Genomic DNA, 21,828 nt, shown 5'->3' with positions numbered 1-21,828 from the left:
TCCTCCTTATTCGTGGAATCACAACAACGTTTGACCAGGCAACGCCGGTCAACTGCTGTTAGTGTATGAGAAATCGTTTGGATACTTTCCTCATGTCAGCACGTTGTAGGTGTCACCATCGGCGCCAACCTTGTGTGAATGCTCTGAAAAGTTAATCATTTGCATATGACAGCATCTTCTTCCTGTCGGTTAAATTTCGCGTCTGTAGCACGTCATCTCAGTGGTGTAGCAATTTTAATGGCCAGTAGTGTATTTGACATTGGTTACGTCTGATAAACTCATCCTAAAATATGCTACTCTGTGGCCAGGTGTCTCGAAATGTGACTCTACAAAAGTAAGGTTGTAAACTGGAATGACGTTTCAGCGCCACGTAGGGCACTTTAATGTTTCCCTTGTAAAAACTGACGAAGTTGAATCGAAACTTCTCGGAGTCGTCAGTTTGGCCCAACAAGAAAGAGACAGATATTTTTACATTGTCGATGAATGTTTTTATAAGGTTCAGTAAAAAAGAAACGAGCCGGAGGCTGTAAAATGAAAACTAGTGAAGGGATCGAAATCCAATGGCAAACAAAAGAAGGTGTGTTCCCTATAAGAGGACGGGGGCCCCAAAGTCGCCGCTGGAGGTACGTGGGCCCACATCCATACGACGCCAGAGCAAGCACATCCAAGCGACGATTATCAACTGCACTCAGTCGTGCCGAAAACAGTGAAATACAGGCTTTAAAAGAAGGGCAAAAGTGTGTAGTGCAATTCCTGACAGCAGAACAGGAAACAAAAATTCTTCAAAAAATAGCACAAGTGTAGAGGGAGCACTGCATGTCCATTGCAAGTGTCAAGGCATGTCACTGGCGATTAAAGGGCGGCCGGACGTCGTTGGGCGTGACACGCGTTCTGGAACGCAACACCGCTTTATCGACGCCATTGTCCAATGCCCTCATTATTGAAGGCCGGCAAGTTGCGGAGACAACTATTCACTGAGAGATCGCTTGAGCTTCGTAATCGCAATCCATATGCAATGCTCTCCGAATACTAGCGCCATTCTTCGATGAATTCCTTTTCCCCGCATACTATCAGCCGTAACGAAACTCACTGTAGTCCTTTGATCATCTTTTGAAGCCTCCATTGCTCGGTATTCAGCACTGCTGTGTGCAGTGGACGATCGGCACGTGCTCTGTAGCCACGTGGGTGTACTTTCATGTCCCTCTAGCAGCGAGTTTGCCGTCTCAGCGCTCTTATAAGGACCACATCATCTTCAGTAGGTAGTGGCATTACGATCTCTTCAGCGGCTTTCATTTTACAGCCTGCAGTCGTTTCTTTTTGAATGCCCCTTATACATAAAGAAATTCACGTCTGTGTTACAAGTCACTGTGAATTAAGTTAGTCAGAGTTCCATACAAATAGATTTTTTTCACAAAGCTAATGCGTCTGATGACCAAGTAAAGTAGATTTACTAAGTCTATGACTGATGCACAGAGTTAAAATTTTCCACCACTTACTTATCATGCAAGTTGTTGTGGTGAACATGTGCACTAAAATTACGTACAGGTTGTAATCAGTTGCTACACATAGAGGATCCATATAGCTACTTACAGGACGTTTAATGAATAATTACTGAAGGCGTCAGCAGTGATCACTTGGATTGAATTGTTGTTCAGCACCCTGAAACCACAAGGAAACGTTCGGTAAATAAAAAAAGTCGTAATATGCATAAATATTGAGGTATATACAAATATAGATGATATTCTACCGTCTACATGATTACTCTGCAATTCACGCTTAAGCGCCTGGCAGATCGAATCACTTCCACACCACTTTTTTTTTCTGTTCCGCTCTCGAACACTTAAATCTTCCTGTGAGAGCTCTGATTTCTCTTATTTTATTACGACGATCATTTCTTCTATGTGCCTATCTAGGTGGACATCACCAGAATATTTTCGCATTCGGAGGAAAGAGCTCGTGATTGAAATTTCGTGAAAAGATATCGTTGCTATGAAAAACGCCTATGTTTAAATGATTTCCACTCCAACTCGAATATGATATCTGTAACCTATTAGGCGATAGTACAAACGAGCTGCCACTGTTTGAACTTTTTCGATTTCCTCCGTCAAAAATTTAAGATGGCTGGTCAGACTGTCTGCAAACTGATTCATAAGGGGTGTCCCAGGAGGGATGGTCAATATACAGTGATACGACAGGAATGCTCAGCTGAAGCAAAAACTTTACATGGACATACTCCCTCTCGATTCTCATTTGATTTCGGAAGCACCTCCGTAACATTTGCGTGTTCATCGAAATATCGGTAACAGATCTATAAGCGCGCCTCTGATTTGCTTCGATGTCTTCCTTTAATCTCCCAAACACTCGAACAGTATTCAACAATGGTTCGCAGTAGTGTCCCATGCGCTGCCTCCTTTACAGATGAACCACAATTCCTAAAATTCTCCCAATAAGCCGGAGTCGACCATTCCCCTTCCCTACTACAACCCTTGCATGCTCATTCCGTCTCATAATGCTTTGTAACGTTACGCCTAGATATTTAATCGACTTGACTGTGTCGAGCAGCATACTACTAATGCTGTACTCTAACATTATGGGTTTGATCTGCATTAACTTACATTCCTCCTCATTCTTTGTCATTCGTCACACCAAATAAAAATTTTGTCATCTTGTATCGTGTGTCTTATCCAGCCAACCTTTTTGATTTTTTATTCTAGCCCAAACTACCTCGTTGCTTTCATTGTCGTTGCTCGGGATGTTTTTCTGCTGATTTCAAAAATGGTTCAAATGGCTCTGCGCACTATGGGACTTAACATCTGTGGTCATCAGTCCCCTAGAACTTAGAACTACTTAAACCTAACTAACCTAAGGACATCACACACATCCATGCCCGAGGCATGCGACCGCAGCGGTCACGCGGTTCCAGACTGAACCGCCTAGAACCGCACGGCCACACCGGCCGGCTCTGCTGAGTTAGTGCGAGGGACTGAGTGTTTGTCAGAGAGAAGCATCGGTTAAGAGTGTTTATGTACGTGATGGCTAAAATGCCACACATCTACACTAATCAAGAATATACACATATGCTTCTGCTGCTGTCGAAGAATACCGCCATCGCTTTCCGAATCGTCGAATTCCTGATCATAGAGTGTTTACCAGAGTTTTCAGCACATTGCGTGAAACAGGTGTTCTTCCAAATTCCCATATTTCTACTGAACTATTAGTTCAAAGACCTGTGCAGGAAGGGCAACACGCTGTTGAAACGGTGAAGCGTTGTCGTACTATCAACACACGGCGGACCTCTGCACGTATGAATGTCCCATGAAGATGTGTACGGCAAACCTTACATTGCAAAACCCATGTTACAATGTTTAATAACTGTTGTACATGTATAAACCAGACAATGAATGGAACAGTACCGAAAATAAATAACAATCTACGTTAAATGTCTTCTATCATGGAAACCTTTCAGAATAGGGCGTATGTTCATATTGAGTGTTTCTTTTTTTCTTTTTTTGCTTCAAATAATTGTTCTTGTCATAGTCATGAATATTGACCATACGTCCTGGGATACCCTACGCTGATAAGCAAAAACATTATGACCACTGCCAGGTGGCGTTGCGAGCATATGATGCGCTAGCAAAAGTGCACTATGTGATCAAAACTATCCGGACACTCCCAAAAACATACGTTTTTTTTTATATTAGGTGCACTGTGCTGCCACCTACTGCCAAGTACTCCATATCAACGACCTCAGTAGCCTTTAGACATTGTGAGAAAGCAGAATGGGGCGTTCCGCGGAACTCACGGACTTAAAACGTGGGCAGGTGATTGGTTGTCATTTATGTAATACGTCTGTAGGCGAGACTTCCACACTCCTAAACATCCCTAGGTCCACTGTTTCCGATGTGATAGTGAAGTGGAAACATGAAAGGACACGTACAGCACAAAAGCGTACAGGCCGACCTCATCTGTTGACTGAAAGAGACCGCCGATAGTTGAAGAGGGTCGTAATGTGTAATAGGCAGACATCTATCTAGACCATCACACAGCAATTCCAAACTGCATCAGGATCCACTGCAAGTACTATGACTGATAGGCGGGAGATGAGAAAATTTGAATTTCATGGTCGAGCGGCTGCTCATAAGTCACACATCACGCCGGTAAATGCCAAACGACGCCTTGCTTGGTGTAAGGAGCGTAAACATTGGACTATTGAACAGCGGAAAAATGTTGTGTGGAGTGACGAATCTCGGTACACGATGTGGTGATCCGATGGCAGGGTGTGGGTATAGCGAATGCCCGGTGAATGTCATCTGCCAGCGTGTGTAGTGCCGACAGTAAAATTCGGAGGCGGTGGTATTATGTTGTGGTCGTGTTTTTCATGGAGCGGGCTTGCACCCCTTGTTGTTTTGCGTGGCACTATCACAGCACAGGCCTACATTGATGTTTTAACCACCTTCATGCTTCCCACTGTTGAAGAGCAATTCGGGGATAGCGATCGCATCTTTCAACACGATCCAGCACCTGTTCATAATGCACGGCCTGTGGCGGAGTGGTTACACGACAATAACATCCCTGTAATGGACTGGGCTGCACAGAGTCCTGACCTGAATCCTATAGTACACCTTTGTGGTGTTTTGGAAAGCCGACTTCGTGCAAGGCCTCACCGATCGACATCGATGCCTCTCCTCAGTGCAGCCCTCCGTGAAGCATGGGCTGTCACTCCCCAAGAAACTTTCCAACATCGCCGGCCGGTGTGGCCGTGCGGTTCTAGGCGTTTCAGTCTGGAACCGCGTGACCGCTACGGTCGCAGGTTCGAATCCTGCCTCGGGCATGGATGTGTGTGGTGTCCTTAGGTTATTTATGTTTAAGTAGTTCTAAGTTCTAGGGGACTGATGACCACAGATGGTAAGTCCCATAGTGCTCAGAGCCATTTGAACCATTTTTTTCCAACATCTGATTGAACGTATGCCTGCTAAAGTGGAACCTGTCATCAAGGCTAAGGATGAGCCAACACCATACTGAATTCCAGCATTACCGATGGAGGGAGCCACGAACTTGTAAGTCATTTTCAGCCACGTGTCCGGATACTTTTGATCACATAGTGTAGGTAAGTGTAGCAGACACGGACGGGGGATCATCCTATTGAAGATATGGTCTGCAAACGGAGAAATCCATTGAGGTAGGTGACTCTGACAAAGTACAGATTATTATAACGCAGAGCCTGTCAACGAGTACCTCGAAAAAGGCGATGTTGGTCAAATGTTAACGTGCTACTGTCTTAAGCAATTACGGAAAGAAGGACAAGGAGAGTGAAACTACCCTTGGCTCTAATTGGTTGGAATCTTCACAATACGTGGGTTCCGGGGGCTTGTCTGTGTCTCGGAGCGCACCGCTCATAGTACGTTCTTGAACATGGAGCTCCGCAGCAGATCACCCCTGCGTGTTTACATGTTGACCCAACGATGTCGTCAATTACGATTGCAGTGGTCACGAGACCATCGGGATTTGACCGTCGATCAATGGAGGCCTGTCGGCTCTTCGGGTGCATCACATTTTTGCTACACTAGCTTGCTGGCCGTCTCCACAAATGGCATCATCCTGGTGAACAGCGGCTTGAAACGTGCAGCACGCTCCGACGCGGGCTAGTGGAAGCAGCATTATGCTGTGGGAGACATTCTGTTGCGCTTTCACGCGACCTGTGGTAGTAATCGAAGACACACTGACAACTGCGAACCACCTGCATCCCTTCGTGCCTGATGTCATCTTTCAGCATTATAATTGTCGTGTCTCGGAGCCATAATTGTGCTACAGTGGTTTGAGCAGCTTTATAGTGAACTCGCGTTGATGTCTCGGCGACCAGATTTGCCTGATGTAAATCCTATGGAATGCGTCTGTGTCGCCATCGGGCTCCATCAACGCGCACGCAAATCAGCGGCCCGTTATGTACGTGTATTACACGACCTGTGTGTAGACATCTAATGCCACATACCTCCACAAACCTCTCAACAAACTGTCAGATACCTGATGCGCATAATGAGTGATGTATTTCGTTCCAAAGACGGACAAACAAGCTATTATGCAGGTGGTCATAATGTTTTGCCTTATCAGTATATACAGATTAGGAACAACGGAGGGCTTGTAACACTTCCTTAGGGAAAGCCACTTCTGTTTCAGTCGATGATTTTCTGTGAATTACTACAACCTATGATTATTATGACAGGAAATCACGAATCCAGTAGCACATCTCAGGCGAGAGTATAAAGCATAGTAGCTTAGTTGTAAGATGATACTTTAAAGATGTAGTTCAGGACGATATCGAACAATCAACGGATTATGGAAGGAATTAGATAGTCTTCAAATGGCTGACCCCCGCAGTTGCCTTAAGCGGTTTAGGGAAACATCGACATCCTAAATATGAATAATGAGGCTGGAATTTGCGCCGCTTTCCTCACGAATACAAGTCCAGTGCCTTATGTACTGCGCCCCCTCTTTATTTCGCTTAGTTGTACGTGGAATTATGTAAAATTCGAAACTAACATGACGCTAAGATCAACCATAAGTTTCTCCATGCAGAGATCAAAACTATATCATGACAAGGTCAACTAAATATTAAACATTACACTCATTAATGATCTATATTTGCTAAAGTTCTTTATGACTGTGATCAGTTACTGTATGGACAATGTGGTTTCTAACTTATTAGCTTAATACTCGCAGACCCAGGAAGGGGAGGGGGGGGGGTACTTTATGCCTATCTTTTCAAAACATTTATGTCTAGCCACGTAACTTAGGTATTAAAATTTTGAAAAAAAAATTGTTACTGATTTTAATGATATCTTCTGTCATATTCCGGAATTGTTTTAAATTTTTCAGTAAAACTTGACCCAAAAATTTAGGTGTTCGTAGTGGATGTGACTTTTCACAACAAATTTCACATTCATCTTTTCACTTTCATGTTCCTTTTACGCAACAATATATCTTTAAAAAGTATGTTGTAAATACAGGTCAACGACAATAAACGACACTTGTAATTTTTTTTAAATTTTTGTGGCGGTCACAAAGTGTCACGACTTGGTCATGGAAAATGTGTTCGTATTGCGAAGATTGTTTTAAAATAAATTTTTTAGGTACATCAGTACCTATTCAAAAAGTGTGTTGTTGAAAAAAGTTAACAGTTAACGGAATAAATCATGAAGTTAGCAGTATCTCAGATAGTGATACTCAACGGCTGAAATATATAATGTTTGATAAATTTAACAAGAAGCAGGGAACCATATGAATAATAAATGTTAAAGGAATTGAGTAATTCCAATAGTCCAAAAGTCGTACGGGCTGGAAGCCGTACAGAGTACTCATTGCGTAATATACGGTAGTTACACGCTACTTTGAGAACAATTGTCCTAAGAAGAGTAATCTGTATCAGTAGATTAGATAATCACAATCCCTGGGTTGTAAAGGGAATCAGAATATCGTGGAACACTAAGAGGTAACTTTACGTTAAGGAGTAAGAGTTTAATCAAATAATAATTAGTGTCATATGTATATAAGCAAAATCGTGTGAACAGTGAAATGACACTATTACCAAATCAACAAGTGCCTCTGTTAACAAGATAAGACCTGTTTGAAACATATTACAAAATGAGCCTGAAAAGATAAATAAGGTAAATAAGTAAATTATTCTAAAAGTAAATAATGAGCAATTACGCAAATTGCAGACGCGTTTACATTTTCTTCTGGAAGTGGCATGTAATGTATGTTCGCACAGTTACTTAGTGGTTATTCTACAGATTTTGAAAAGAACTACAGCTACAGCCTACGCACCCGAAAAACAAATACTTTCATGTTTATGATGTGATCAGTGGCACGGTAATCAATTATTGCCTCAATTACTTAAGCTATAAATCTCTTTAAAGTGGTATTTTTCAAGACAGGCTTAAACACGCTTTTGTCAAGTCACTTCATGAAAAACAAAGTAAACAGTAACTAAAAAAACTACAGGCTTATCGCTTTGTTGTCACTATTTCCATTTAAATGCGAGAAGGTCAAACAACGCTTAGCACAGCAATATATTATCAGTGGTAAACATTTGGAATTTCGACAATGACTGTCAACTGAACAGGTTGTATTCCCTATTGTAGAAAGTATATTGCGCCACTAAATCAGAACTTTTTGCACATGTAGTATTTTATGATGTAGCTAACACCTTCAAAGTAAACAAAGGTGATTTATTTCCTAATCATACCTGCATGGTAGAATATAGAGTGTATAACTTCTCTGTCCATTACACAACAATAAGAACTTTGAATTCGAGGCAATCAGACGTTATGTAGCACATGGTTCAATTTGAAACCTGTTGTTGTTACTAACATACGTTAATCACCTTCTACGTCCTGTATCATAAGAGGTAAATCTTACCCTTACCTTTCTGCAATATGACTTTTTGCAGAGGATAGTCGTATAGAGGTAGCGAAATATTTAAGACCAGTAGTAGATGGTTCAAGACAAATGGGTTAATTTTGAATTTTCACGAGACTCAATATATACAGCCCAGTGCATTTGTTAAGTGTAAAAAACCTATAATTACAATACATTAAAACAGTTAAATACACAAAAAGAAAGTGTTTAGTTTATGGGGCAACAAATAGACCATAACCTGAATTGGAAAAGTTACACCATAATATTAAGGAATTTATTTACATCAGGTATATTTAGAGTATACATGACTACAGTTATAGCTGATAACAGTGACAAAATGAACCGACCCCGCATATTTAAATTAACTGAAGTATATAAACTACTTGAGAAAAAAATCGACTTACAGAGATCAAATTTTCATAGCGCATATGCAAGTCATAAGAATTACTACTTAGGGACTTCAGAATGTATGTTACACATATCGTCCCACACTAAAACTATTGCGCAAAAAGAGAGCATTGTCAGAAGAGAGCACATGTTCTGAACAGGTTGTATTCCCTATTGTAGAAAGTATATTGCGCCACTAAATCAGAACTTTTTGCACATGTAGTATTTTATGATGTAGCTAACACCTTCGCGCCATTTCACTCCTACACTTTAATGCACCTGTTATTCGTTTCGTAAAAAACCACCAAAGTTTCTACTCATCTGAACGTGCTCTTCTGTATGGAGATCATGCCAGGAATACTGGAAACCATCTGACCCATCCAAATTAAACTTCTTCTCATGACTGAAAATTACTTTGTTCTAGTCCACGGTCCACGACATACGTTCTTCCGCAAACATCAGTCGAGCCATTTTATGCGTATTGTTTAAAGGTGGCTTATGGAGTCGTTTCTTCACTGCCAGATCCGCGTCTTGAGCCAGGATTTGTCTAACGCTAAAGGAAATGACGTAAATGTAAATCAGCAACGATTTGAGAGGAACAAAAGCGTTAGACAAATCCTGGCTCAAGACGCGGATCTGGCAGTGAAGAAACGGCTCCATAAGCCACCTTTAAACAATACGCATAAAATGGCTCGACTGAAGCGTTAGACAAATCCTGGCTCAAGACGCGGATCTGGCAGTGAAGAAACGGCTCCATAAGCCACCTTTAAACAATACGCATAAAACGGCTCCATAAGCCACCTTTAAACAATACGCATAAAATGGCTCGACTGAAGCGTTAGACAAATCCTGGCTCAAGACGCGGATCTGGCAGTGAAGAAACGGCTCCATAAGCCACCTTTAAACAATACGCATAAAATGGCTCGACTGAAGTTTGCGGAAGAACGTATGTCGTGGACCGTGGACTAGAACAAAGTAATTTTCAGTCATGAGAAGAAGTTTAATTTGGATGGGTCAGATGGTTTCCAGTATTCCTGGCATGATCTCCATACAGAAGAGCACGTTCAGATGAGTAGAAACTTTGGTGGTGGCAGCATTATGATCCGGATAGAATTTTGTTCTAAGCGCACGTCGAACATAACATAGTTTAGCACCCTAAAATGAAGTCCGATGATTAGGCAGGAATTTTGGAAACTGAACTGGTTCGTACTGGATATATGAAGAATTTGACGATGATGATTTACTATTCCAACACAATAACGCTGGGATTCACAAGTCTTCCAAGACGAAGTCGTGATTTCGAGATAAAGGAATTCCACTTCTGAGATGGCCATCGAGAGGCCTGGATTTAAATCCCTTGAAGAATTTATGGGGCATCCTAGCACAACGCGTTTATCACAATTGGCGTCAGTCTGAGGCTGGACCGAGCTGGATCTCACTCTCGGAAGAAAAAATCACCGCCCTTATACAGTCAATACTTAAGAGGATTTCGCAGATATTGAGAGCAATGGAGGTTCGACTAAATACTAGGTCATAGTTGCGATCTGTTTACTGTATACATTTGGTTATTCTGACAATAATTCATAAAAGCCTTTATATCAGTTTTCACCCCTAAGATTGTCTTGTTTCCCTAAATTTCTTAAGTAACAGTGCTAATGGTAACATGAGGATATACGAGGGCTAGACGGAAAGTAAGGAACGATCGGTTGCGAAATGGAAACCACAGTGAAAATCCGATGAAGTTTTGCACATATGTATTGGGCAGTGTCTCTAGTATGCCCGTCGACCGCGTTACGTCGTTCTTTTTAGTTCTTAGCACACAGGGAGGACATAAAGGTACCTAGAACAATAGTGTCTCCCGCCAAGTACGAGGGCTTGGGGAGGAATTTCGCCTGAAGCTATACAGACAACATTACATAACTGTCGTGAATTTTCTTCTTCAAGGCAATTCTCAGCCGCATTCTGCAGGGGCAATGAAGATGCTCCTGCATCGTTTTCAATTGGAAATGTTTGATTACCCTCAATATAGCCCGTAATTGTCTCCCTCTGAGTTTCATCTCTGCTCACATTAACCGCTGGCTATGAAGACAACATTTTGGCACAGACAACAAGCTGTAGGCCAGCGTAGAGAATTGGCGGAAAGCACTGGCGGCTGCCTTCTATAACGAGGGAATTGGAAAGTTGGTACAACGCTACGACAAACGTCAAAGTCGGATCGGCGACTATGGAGATAAGTAGCCGGCAGTTGTAGCTAACTGTTGCAAATAAACAGTCTTGATTTTAAATGTGATTTCCATTTCGCGACCTATCGTTCCTTACTGTCCGAATAGCCCTCGTATATATACATCTGTGTGTGTGTGTGTGTGTGTGTGTACTGGTATTTACCTTCATTATCACAGAAAAGCATGAATAACTGTAAACTGTGGCATGAAGAACTGTAAACTGTGTGTAATAAAATTAGATGGACTAGGTAGAAGAGGGTACTCACATGTGTGTGAGGTCTGGTGACAAGCCGGTGGGCACGGCGGACAGCCCCACGCCAGCGCAGCGCAGCGCGGAGCCGAGGCACCAGCAGGCGGCCCGCGCGCCTGTCACCTCTGCAACACACCACACATCGAGCTCTCGCTCAGCATACGCCGCAGGCGCGCGCTCTGCATATGCTTACCGCAAGATTCCTCCTTTTCTTCTTCCTCGTCCTCGCCTTCCGCCACCAGGACAACCGCAGCACCACTCGCGTTGCCCACCATCTCGTTCACGAACGAGTAGCCGTTCAAATCAGCTGCGAAACACAATGTTACCATTAGCATTAGTTTTCGTAGCGTTTCGCACACAAAATATTTGTCAGACGAGGACCGAGTGAAAATAAAAATACAAAATCGGAGCATAACATCCCAAAACCCGCATGTAATGCTGGTTTCACCACTAGATGTCACTAGAGGCGGACCTGCCAGTATAAAAGGAGGCGTTGAGTATTGTGTTATCAGTAGAGGAACAGTAACAGCAGAATGAAACGGTCGAGTTAGCTCAGTGACTTCGAACGTCGACTAGTCATTAGGCATCGCTTCAGTAACAACAAATCAAGGAAAGTGCATCGCTTCTAAAGCTGCCCAAGTGAATTGTTGGTGATGCGGCCGCAAGTGTAAAGGTGAAGGAACAACGACAACTAAACCAAGAGTAGATGGGCAGGAACCGTCGAGCACTACAGGTGGTGATTGTACAAAATCGAATGAAATCAACGGAAGGAATCACTCGATAGTTGCAAAGTGCTGCCGGTAGTACATCTAGCACAATGGCTCCGCATAGGGGAGCAAAATGAACGAGATACAGTGGTCGAGTGAGAATCTCTTAATAAGCGTCTCATTCCCGTAGTCAGTGTTAAGTGACACCTCAGGTGGCGTAAAGAGCGGCAGTACCGGACAATGGGTGACTGGAAATGAGTGATTCGGAGTGGACAAGAACGCTACACTCTGTGACAATCCGATGGAATGGTCTGGGTTAGTGAATACCTGGAGAACGTTACCTGCCACCATGTTTAGTGCCAGCAGTGAAGCACGAAGGAGGGGGTGTTACGGTATGGAGGTGCTTTTCATGGTTAGACTGTGGTCCCCTTATTACGCAGAAGATAACGCTGAATGCGCAAGGATATGAACACATTTTACAGAATTGTGTACTCGGTACACTATAGGAACAAATCAGAGACGATGATTGTGTCAGCATGACAACACACCATGTCGTAAAGCAGAATACGTGAGGCAATGATTTGTGGACAATAAAATTCCTGAAGGGGTATTTTACCTGCCCAAAGTCTCGGTCTGAACCCAGTGGAACAGCTTTCGGATGAGTTAGAACGTCGACTTCACTCCAGACCGCAGGGTTCAAAAGCACTACCTTCTCTGGTTTCGACTCCTGAGGAAGAATGGGCGGCCATTCGTTCACTGACATTCATACACCTCATTGAAAGTGTGCTCAGCAGAGTTCAAGTCTTCAGAAAGGCGACGGGTGGACACACCCCATATAAATGTCCACTGATAGGTGTCCAGATACTTTTGACGAGATAGTGTGTATTGTTCATGGCAGAGAAACGTACAGTTCTGAACTATCAGACCCATATTCCAGGAGCGAGCTACGGATGTATCTTAATCTTTAGGGAGAAAGAGAACGTGAAGCTCGTTAACGGCTAACAGTACAGCATCACTGTAGACCCATCGTCAGAGGAAACACTGTAAAGAAACGTAGAATGAAGTCAGAACTTGGCTAAAAAGCACACTGTTCCCAGAACGTTCTAAGAGTATGGACTCCTGGGTTCCCGATGAGTACCAACTGTTCCGACCTGGTGTGTCCTCCAGAGGGGAAATGGTTGACAGAATGTTACGTTAGCGGGATCTGCAGTGCCGGAAAAGAGAGAAGATCTCATTCCGGTGGATGACGCTCTATGTGCCAAAACACGAAAAACAGTGTGAAGATCAACCAGACTGAAGCAGGCCACGATATCCGAGTCCGACGCCAAGTGTCGGGGATTCTGCAGCCCTCCGTATACGGAGTCGCAGACTGCGATTGGTGGAGTGCCTTCATCAAGAGCAGATAAAACAACAACAGAATTATGACCAATTACGTCCTATGTCTAGCACTATCTTACTAACTTGTTTACTTTTTTTAGTCTTTTTTCATAAGTTTCAGAATAACTTGCTTTTCCCAATCTCATTCTCTCCTTTCTTATATCTTCCCTCCTTCTCTATGTTATTTTGCTTTCATAAAGTCTTCTTCTGCCTTTTCATTAAGTAGGAAACTGTAGTGTTGGATTTTGGAGCTGTACGGATTAATATTTGTTAAAGAAACAAAAAATATTGTGCATTGTAGCAATACTAACGCCTGTGAAAACAGCGTGCAGTGCTTCTAGGGTGCAAGTCACATGTAAAAACAGCAACAAATCAATAAATAAAAAATTCAGTCTGAGATAGAATTGGCGTTGGAGGAAGGAGGAAGATCAGGGTATAACGTCCTGGAGACGATGAGATCATTAGAGGTGAGGCACAACCAATGATTAACGAAGAAAAGTGGCCTTCTCAAATAATGGTTCAAATGGCTCTGAGCACTATGGAACTTAACTTCTGAGGTCATCAGTCCCCTAGAACGTAGAACTACTTAAACCTAACTAACCTAAGGACATCACACACATCCGTGCCCGAGACAGGATTCGAACCTCCGACCGTAGAGTGCAACCAAAATAAACATAAATCTGGACGGTCGGACGTAGATTTGGACAACCGTTCACGAGAATACGACTCCAGTATCTTACCAGTGCGCTACCTGGCTCGGTGAGATAATGTTGACGAAAATCAACCTTTTTTTGTTACATTAGCAGATTTGGCGCTATAACGTAAGTTAACTGTCAGCTTATTCGGTGGAATATCTGTGTTTCTACGACTTTCTAAAGTAGGTGAGTTATATGCTTATTTTGAAAGAATTTATAAAAATGCCAAGCCGTTATAAAATTATTTGTGTTGGACTGTAAATCTAACGAAAAAGGCGGCTGTTAAATCCAAAGGTGGTCTTATTTCCCTTGAAGAGGACTGACAAAATTGCAACCACAGATGAAAACAAATAGAACGTGCACAGTATGATATTGGACGGTGGTTGATTAAAGGTGTATGAAATAGCTAGAGTAAAAAAAAAAAAATCAGAAGAAAGAGTACGGCTCAATTTTACACGAAGAATTAAATACGAGATATCTTTGCGTAATACGGCTTACAATGATATCAAGTTTCAATAATGCGTACATCATTTAAAACATAATATAACTAATTTTTTGTGCCGTGTTGTTAGTGAGCCATGGGTCGGCCACATCATGCTGGAAACTATAAATTAGCCGAAGTAATGGTTGGAAGCCGCTGGCCCTGAAGCATATCGATTTCATGTACACACATGAGTCAATGTCGACCCCCACCCAGCCCCACTTCTCCATCACGCCACACCAGAGCAGAAGTTACGGTTACACTGCTCTCTAAACGGGTGTGATCACGTTCAGTGGGGTTGCTGACTTACCATGTCCTTATAGAAGGGGAGACTCGTCCGGGGTGTTAGCAGTGTCAAACGTTGTCAAGAACGTCGTCCTGTCGTTTTCAACAGCGAAACCCCTATGTAGCGGCGGAGGGGTGGCCACATTGACGTCCTTTATGGCACACCCTGAGGCCTTTCCGTGTCGATTCTGAGCTGCGGTGTGTCTGAAATATTTTCTTCGGCCCCCAATAAGTGAACCGCATTATTTCAAGGCTAGACTTTGCTGTTGTGACTTCCATTGCAGAGGCGTCAAAAGAAGGGATGAAATGTGGGTAACAAGAGGTATGACGACCAACGCATTGTGTGACACATTCACGATGGTATTGGACAGAATTGTGGTGAAATTTGGTGCCAATGTGACTTCGTTAAGCCCACCTTAAGCCTCACATTGTCTTGTGAGCTCTGGCCTTTATTTCGCATGTGTGAGAACGTGCTGTTTGAAGTTTGTGAGCTCTGGCCTTTATTTCGCATGTGTGAGAACGTGCTGTTTGAAGTTTCGTCAAGGCGGAGAGCGCCGTTGCCGGGCGCCACGCCTTGGCACCGTTACAGAGGAAGATTGTAGTCACCTTTGAGCCAAATTTCAAACTTCTAAGTCTCAATGGAAGACAATTACCGAGGTTCGAAAAATATCCCTTTGCTTCTGTTGCAAAGTGCAGTTCATTATTCTTCATATCATATGCTGCCTGAGCAATGGTCGTAATGCTGTTGCCTACACAATTATACCAGACAGAATGCGGTTCAAAAAAGAAAAAAGATGAGAACACTCTATATCTCAGCTTTTCGATTACATTGCGCGGCGTTTACCGTTAGACCACGAACACATAGAGTACACGTAGAGTTCAAATGGAAAGGGACACTTTCTGTAGAAACTTTCGCTTCTTAGACTCTTGCCAGTTCGTGCAGATAGCAATTATGTTATTTTTATTTCAATGATTATTAAATGCAGTTGACGATACGCACTGGGTAACCGAGGCTGCTGGTGAATGGCGATGCTGTAGAACAAGGAAGAGAATGTACTGAAGAGTCTGTAGTGCATCTCCACGGGGTCAGAATTCTCATCCGTTATGACACATTCTTCTTTACCGGCAAAATCATGAGGCAGCTACAGTTGTAGTTCGGCTTCTCTGGTGGATTTATTCTACCTTACTAAGCATAACGTCTACTTTTCATTCGCACTTCGGGCAACCATGTTTAACAACCACGAACAGACTCTCTTCACCTGTTGTAACGGAAGTGAAGAACGTAGGTTTTCACTGTGTCGCCAAATCCACGTTAAATAGAATACCCTTACGCTATCGATTGGAGGAGCGTCGATTTAGGTTGCGCCATACCAGCTACAGATGGCGTGGCGTGTACAAACTATGTCACCAGTAATCACGTCTGCACTAGAAATTTTATTTAATTTAATAAACCAACTGTAATGAAAAGTTTTCACCTTTACGTTTACGTCTTATTGTATTTGCACTTGAGATGTTGATAATATTAGTTCTGGACTAGGATTCCAACTCTGATCTCCCTTTGGCGGAATCTGACCCATGATACACTTCCATCATTGCGTTGTTTCCCCAAGATTCCTAACTCCGCAAGCTCTCCACAGAAGATGTATGTCTGGGTTAGAATCCCGAAGCAGTTCAAAACTTTTCATCACGTCATTTAAAATTCAGGTATGCTGAAAAATAATTTTGATTTTTAATGTCTCTTCGAGCGTTGCCAACAATGACGATAGGTGCCGGTTTCGTCGCACATTCAGACACAGAACTTTTCATCACATCATTTCACGTTCAAATATGCCACTCATACTTACTGGTGAAAAAGAACTCGATAGTTAAAGTCTCTTCGAGTGTGGTCAGCAACGACGGTATGTGTCAGCACAGAATTATTGTCAGGTTATTTCTGGTTTATACATGTGCACATCTCACTACTGGTGAAAGAAACCGGTATTTAATGTCTATATGTGGCTAGAAAACAACAGGGATAGGTGACAGGTTCAGATCCCAGTAGGGGAAAATATTTTATCTCTTCATTTCAGTTTCAAACATCTCCTTACTAGTGAAAAAAAGTTGATACCTAACGCTGGATAGTGCTTCGTTAAAAATTCACTTAGTTCTTGGATTCAAATCCCTGTCCAACACGGTACTTAACTTCATGTCATTTCAAGCTTAAATGTAACTCACTTTGCTACCTGTGAATGGAACCATATTTAAAATCTCTCGTGGTTACATAGCACGTCAGTGGTTGATGATAGAAGTCTCAGTCCAATGCAAAAATTTTCGTTACGTAATTTCAAGTAGAGACTTTCTAACTGATACTGGCCAAAAATAAGATACTTCCCACCTTTTTATGCCTACTTAATCATGACGATCGATGATACGTTCGACAATCGGTCAAGCAGAAAAACTTTGCTTACTTAGCATTGGCTATTTCTGGTGGATTTGAACCGACTCCAGCATAAGTCGTATAAAGTTAAAAAATGTGCACAACTAGGTGCTCAATCATACGTTAGATGTTTAATGCCTTGTGCAATAAATAAGAAGAATAGTGAAACTTGGACTGTGGCGGAACCGTAAAAGAAGAGAATCGAAGCGTTTGGGATGTGGTGCTGTGGAAGAAAGTTGGAAACTAGGTAGTCTGACAAGATAAAGAACGAAGAGATTCTCTGCAGAACAGGCAAGGAGCGAAACATCTGGAAAACACTGACAAAAACGGAGGGGAAGGTTGATAGCACATGTGTTAAGACATCAAGAGATAGCTTCCATGGCACTAGAGGGAACTGTAGAGGAAGATAGAAATTTGAATATATATAATTGAGGATGCAGAATGAAAATGCTACTCTGAGATGGGGAGGTTAGCACAAGAGTGGAATTCGTGGCGGACTGCAGCAGACCAGCCAGAAGAATTATGACTCCAAAATTTTTTTCAACGTCATTTCCTTAGATAACAACTTGACGCTAAATTTTCGTAACATATTTTTTTACCTTTAAATGAATTCTAAGAAGCACAAGCTGTAACGAATTAGTGTCAGTCTGTAGCACGGTTGCGTGTTATTGTAGGTATTGATAGTTATGAAAATCTTCGATAACTATCTGCCTTTAAATCATAACGCTACGATAAAAATTATCACAGGTGATAAATTTCTGACACCTATATAACATAAACTCGAAATAATACTAAGACAGTTTAGCCGGCCGGAGTGGCCGTGCGTTTCTAGGCGCTACAGTCTGGAACCGCGTGACCGCTACGGTTGCAGGTTCGAATCCTGCCTCGGGCATGGATGTGTGTGCTGTCCTTAGGTTAGTTAGGTTTAAGTAGTTCTAAGTTCTAGGGGACTGATGACCACAGCAGTTAAGTCCCATAGTGCTCAGAGCCATTTGAACCATTTGAACTAAGACAGTTTCTTTGTTTGGTAGTTGTATACAGAAAATTGTTATAGTGATTACGATAGATATCCGTGAAAACCGACAGTTTTAGTCTACATCTACATCAACATTCCTCAAGCTATCTGACGGTGTGTGGCGGAGGGTACTTTTTGTACCACTAACTTCCCTGTTACACTCCAGAATGTTGTGTGGAAAGAATGGTTGTCGGTAAGCGTCTGTATTAGCTCTAATTTCTAGAATTTTCTCGCTGTGGTCATTTCGCGGGACGTATGTAGAGAAAGCAATATGTTGGCCGACTCGTCCCGGAAAGTACTCTCTCGAAATTTCAACAGTAAACCTCGTCGTAACGTACAACGGCTCTCTTCTAGCGTCTGCCACTAGAATTTGTTGTGCATATCTGTACCTCCCACGCACCGATTAAATGGTCTTGGAAAGAAATGCTCCACACTTCGTTGAATTTTCTCCTACTCATCTGTCAATCCTAGCCGGTATTGATTCCAGACTAATGAACAATACTTAAGAATTGGTCGAACAAGCACCTTGCGAGCCACTTCCTTCGTGGATGAGTTATATCACCTTAATATTCTTGTCATGACTCTGTCTGGCATCTTTTTTTCCTACTACTTGTTTTATGTAAAAAAAAAATGGCTCTGAGCACTATGGGACTCAACTGCTGAGGTCATAAGTCCCCTAGAACTTAGAACTACTTAAACCTAACTAGCCTAAGGACAACACACACATCCATGCCCGAGGCAGGATTCGAACCTGCGACCGTAGCGGTCGCGCGGTTCCAGACTGTAGCGCCAGAACCGCTCGGCCACCAGCGGCCGGCTTGTTTTATGTAGTCATTCTGCTTAAGATCGGTCCGAATATACACTCCTAGATGTTTTACGATAGTTATTGTTTCCAGCAGCTTGTTATCATTAGCTTAGTTATACAGTACGAGATTTCTTTTCTTATGTATTGGCAATATGTTATATTTATTTGCCTTCAAGCCCAAATGCTAGTCCCTGCAGCATTTCTCAACCCTCCGTAGGTCCTTCTGCATACCGTTACTGTCTTATGGCGTTGCTGCCTTCTGATAAACAACAGCATCATCTATGAGCATCTTTACAGAGTTTCCGACACAATCTAATAGATGTTATATGTCCATTGAAAACAGTAACGGTCCTGTCACACTTCCTTGGGGTACTCCCGAAATTTTCTTTAAATCTGTCGACTTTGTTCTTTTAAAAGCGAGATATTGAGTTCTAGTTGCAAGGAAGTCTTTAATCCAGTCGTAAATATGGTCCGATACTCGGTAAGTTCGAATTTTTTCTCGAAATGGCATTTCGGGACAGTGTCAAATGCCACGGCATCAATGTGAGCGCCAAAGTCTTCAGCGCTGTGGATCTCATGGAAGAACAGAGCGAGCTGAGTTTCGCAGAATCTCTGTTTGCGGAATCGGTGTTGATTTTTATGGAGCATATTTTTGTTCTCCAAAAAAAAGTTACAATACGTGAGCATAAAACGTGTTCCATAACTCTACAAAGATTGTAGTCAAAGATATAGATCGATAATTATCTGTGTCTGTCCTACAACCCTTCTTGAAAACGGGAATGACCTGCGTTTCTTTCCAGTCGCTGGGTACCCTTCCGTTGCTCCAGCAAGCTACGGTAAACTGCTGTTAGAAGAGGAGCATGTTGTTTCACATAATTTTTGTAGAATCTTATACATATTTCGTCCGGTCCTTGTGTCTTTCCACTACAGAGTGAATGTCGTTGTTTTTCTATCCCGCGATCAGTTATCTCAATATCTGCAATTTCGAAGTGCGTACGATGACTCAGAGGAGGGACCGTATTACGATCTTTTGTGGTGGAACAGTTTCAGAAGACCGAATTCAGAATTTCGGCACTCTCTCTGTCATTTTCTTTTTAGGTGCCATTGTGGTCACTTAGTGACTGAATAGATGATATCGAACAGCTTACGGATTTTAAGTAAGACCAAAGTCTCCTAGCGCTTTTACTCATACCAGTTGATAAAATTTTACTTTCAAAATCTTTGAACGCTCCTCTCATTGCTCTCTTTACGTTAATTTTCACTTCATGCAGCCTTTGTTTGTCAGTTAGCTTTTGACTTGTCTTGAATCTGTGATGTAGCAATTTTCTAACACAATTATTAAATCACCCTGACATAGCTTGGAACATATTTGTTGGCACATATTGAATGATGCAATTGATTTTTTCCATTTGTGCTGCACATCTTCATCTTCAGCATAAATATTTGATGTTGAGCACTTAGATAATCTGCAATTTGTATCCTACTACTCATGCTAAACAAAGATATTTTCCTACCATTCTTAACATCCTTTGTAATAGCCGTAGTCATATATATTATCACAGCCTTATGGCCGCTGATACACTCCTCTACGTAAACTAATTTGAGAAGTTCAGGTCCGTTCGTTACTAGGAGGTCTAAGCAGTTACCTGCCCGAGTTGGTTCTCTAACGATGTGCGTGAAGTAATTTTCGGACAAGACATTCAGAATAATGATACAGCAATCCACATCTCTGGCACCGGTTTTGATAGTATGACTCCAAAATCTCTATTTGGCAAGTTAAAATCACCACCTATTGCACAGCATGATCAGGAAGCCTATTCATGGAATTCTGCAAGTTCTCTCTGAAGCACTACAGCCACTGACGCAAGTAGTCTATATCAACGCCCCATTCCCATTTTTGACCCACCATTGATACTTAACTTCACCCAGATTAACTCATATTCCGAATCCATTATAACCTCGCTAGATAGTATCGAATTCTTTAGTGCAATAAATACGTCGCAACAATTATTATACGATAAATAATCCAATCAGAATTTGGGATTTCGCTGCTGTTCACTTCCGGTTTCAACCATCTTTGTGTTCCTAATACCATTTCGTCTTTATAATCTTCAACAAGCGATACTACTCCAGGGGCCTTACCATGGACGCTCCTACAGTTTACTAGTATCATATTCACCTTTTTCCACGGGGAGGAGCATTCTCTGAGAATAGCATAGCTGATGTATCTTCTATTTCGGTAGACTATTCATCACTAATCCGAAGGGTGGGAGGGAGAGGGCCGGTGGGAGGGGGAAGGTCCCTCTATCGTAAAAACACAATTTTACGTACTGTTGATTTTTCCGTTAACCCGTATTATGGTCTCAGAATTTACCCTTAGCGTTCATAAACAACAGAAGCACCACGCTTGGTCGTTGAATAATTTGGCGTTGAGTGTATTTTCACAATGGCTGCCTCTGATCGTTTGAAATGGCGTCGAACTGGGAGTCGAAAGCAGCAATTCTCCAAATACAATGATGGCTATCTCCCATTGTAGAGATTTTGGATAACTTACAACTAATAACATAGTATTGCTCACAACAGAAAAGAAAAGAAATGTTGATGTTTTGTGGAAGAGAAAATATCTGCAACCTCCTCAAACACTTGTGCATCTCCTCATTTCAAGGAGTAAGAAAACAACAGTAATTAAGAGAAAAGAACAACAGTGTTGCTCAGCACACCAGAGTGATACTTCGTATCCTTCAGCCCAAAAGCTGTATAATCACCAAGAGTG

At 42.2% G+C, this 21,828-nt stretch overlaps 1 protein-coding gene across 1 annotated transcript in view; it reads right to left on the bottom strand.

Moving 5' to 3' along the window:
* The window catches only part of LOC126249372 (slit homolog 2 protein-like), a 153,697-nt gene that overhangs the window by 31,885 nt on the left and 99,984 nt on the right, over window positions 1-21,828 (bottom strand). Inside the window, exons 2-3 of the mRNA XM_049951025.1 lie at window positions 11,468-11,581; window positions 11,291-11,399 (exon numbers count right to left, since the gene is read on the bottom strand). Coding sequence (XP_049806982.1) covers window positions 11,291-11,399; window positions 11,468-11,581 — 223 coding nt within the window. The remainder of the gene's footprint in view (window positions 1-11,290; window positions 11,400-11,467; window positions 11,582-21,828) is intronic.

Source organism: Schistocerca nitens, chromosome 3, assembly GCF_023898315.1.
Source record: "Schistocerca nitens isolate TAMUIC-IGC-003100 chromosome 3, iqSchNite1.1, whole genome shotgun sequence".
NCBI classification, from domain to species: Eukaryota; Metazoa; Arthropoda; class Insecta; order Orthoptera; family Acrididae; genus Schistocerca; species Schistocerca nitens.
The sequence above is the reverse complement of the archived record's forward strand: the minus strand, read 5'-3'. Positions and strand labels throughout refer to the sequence as shown.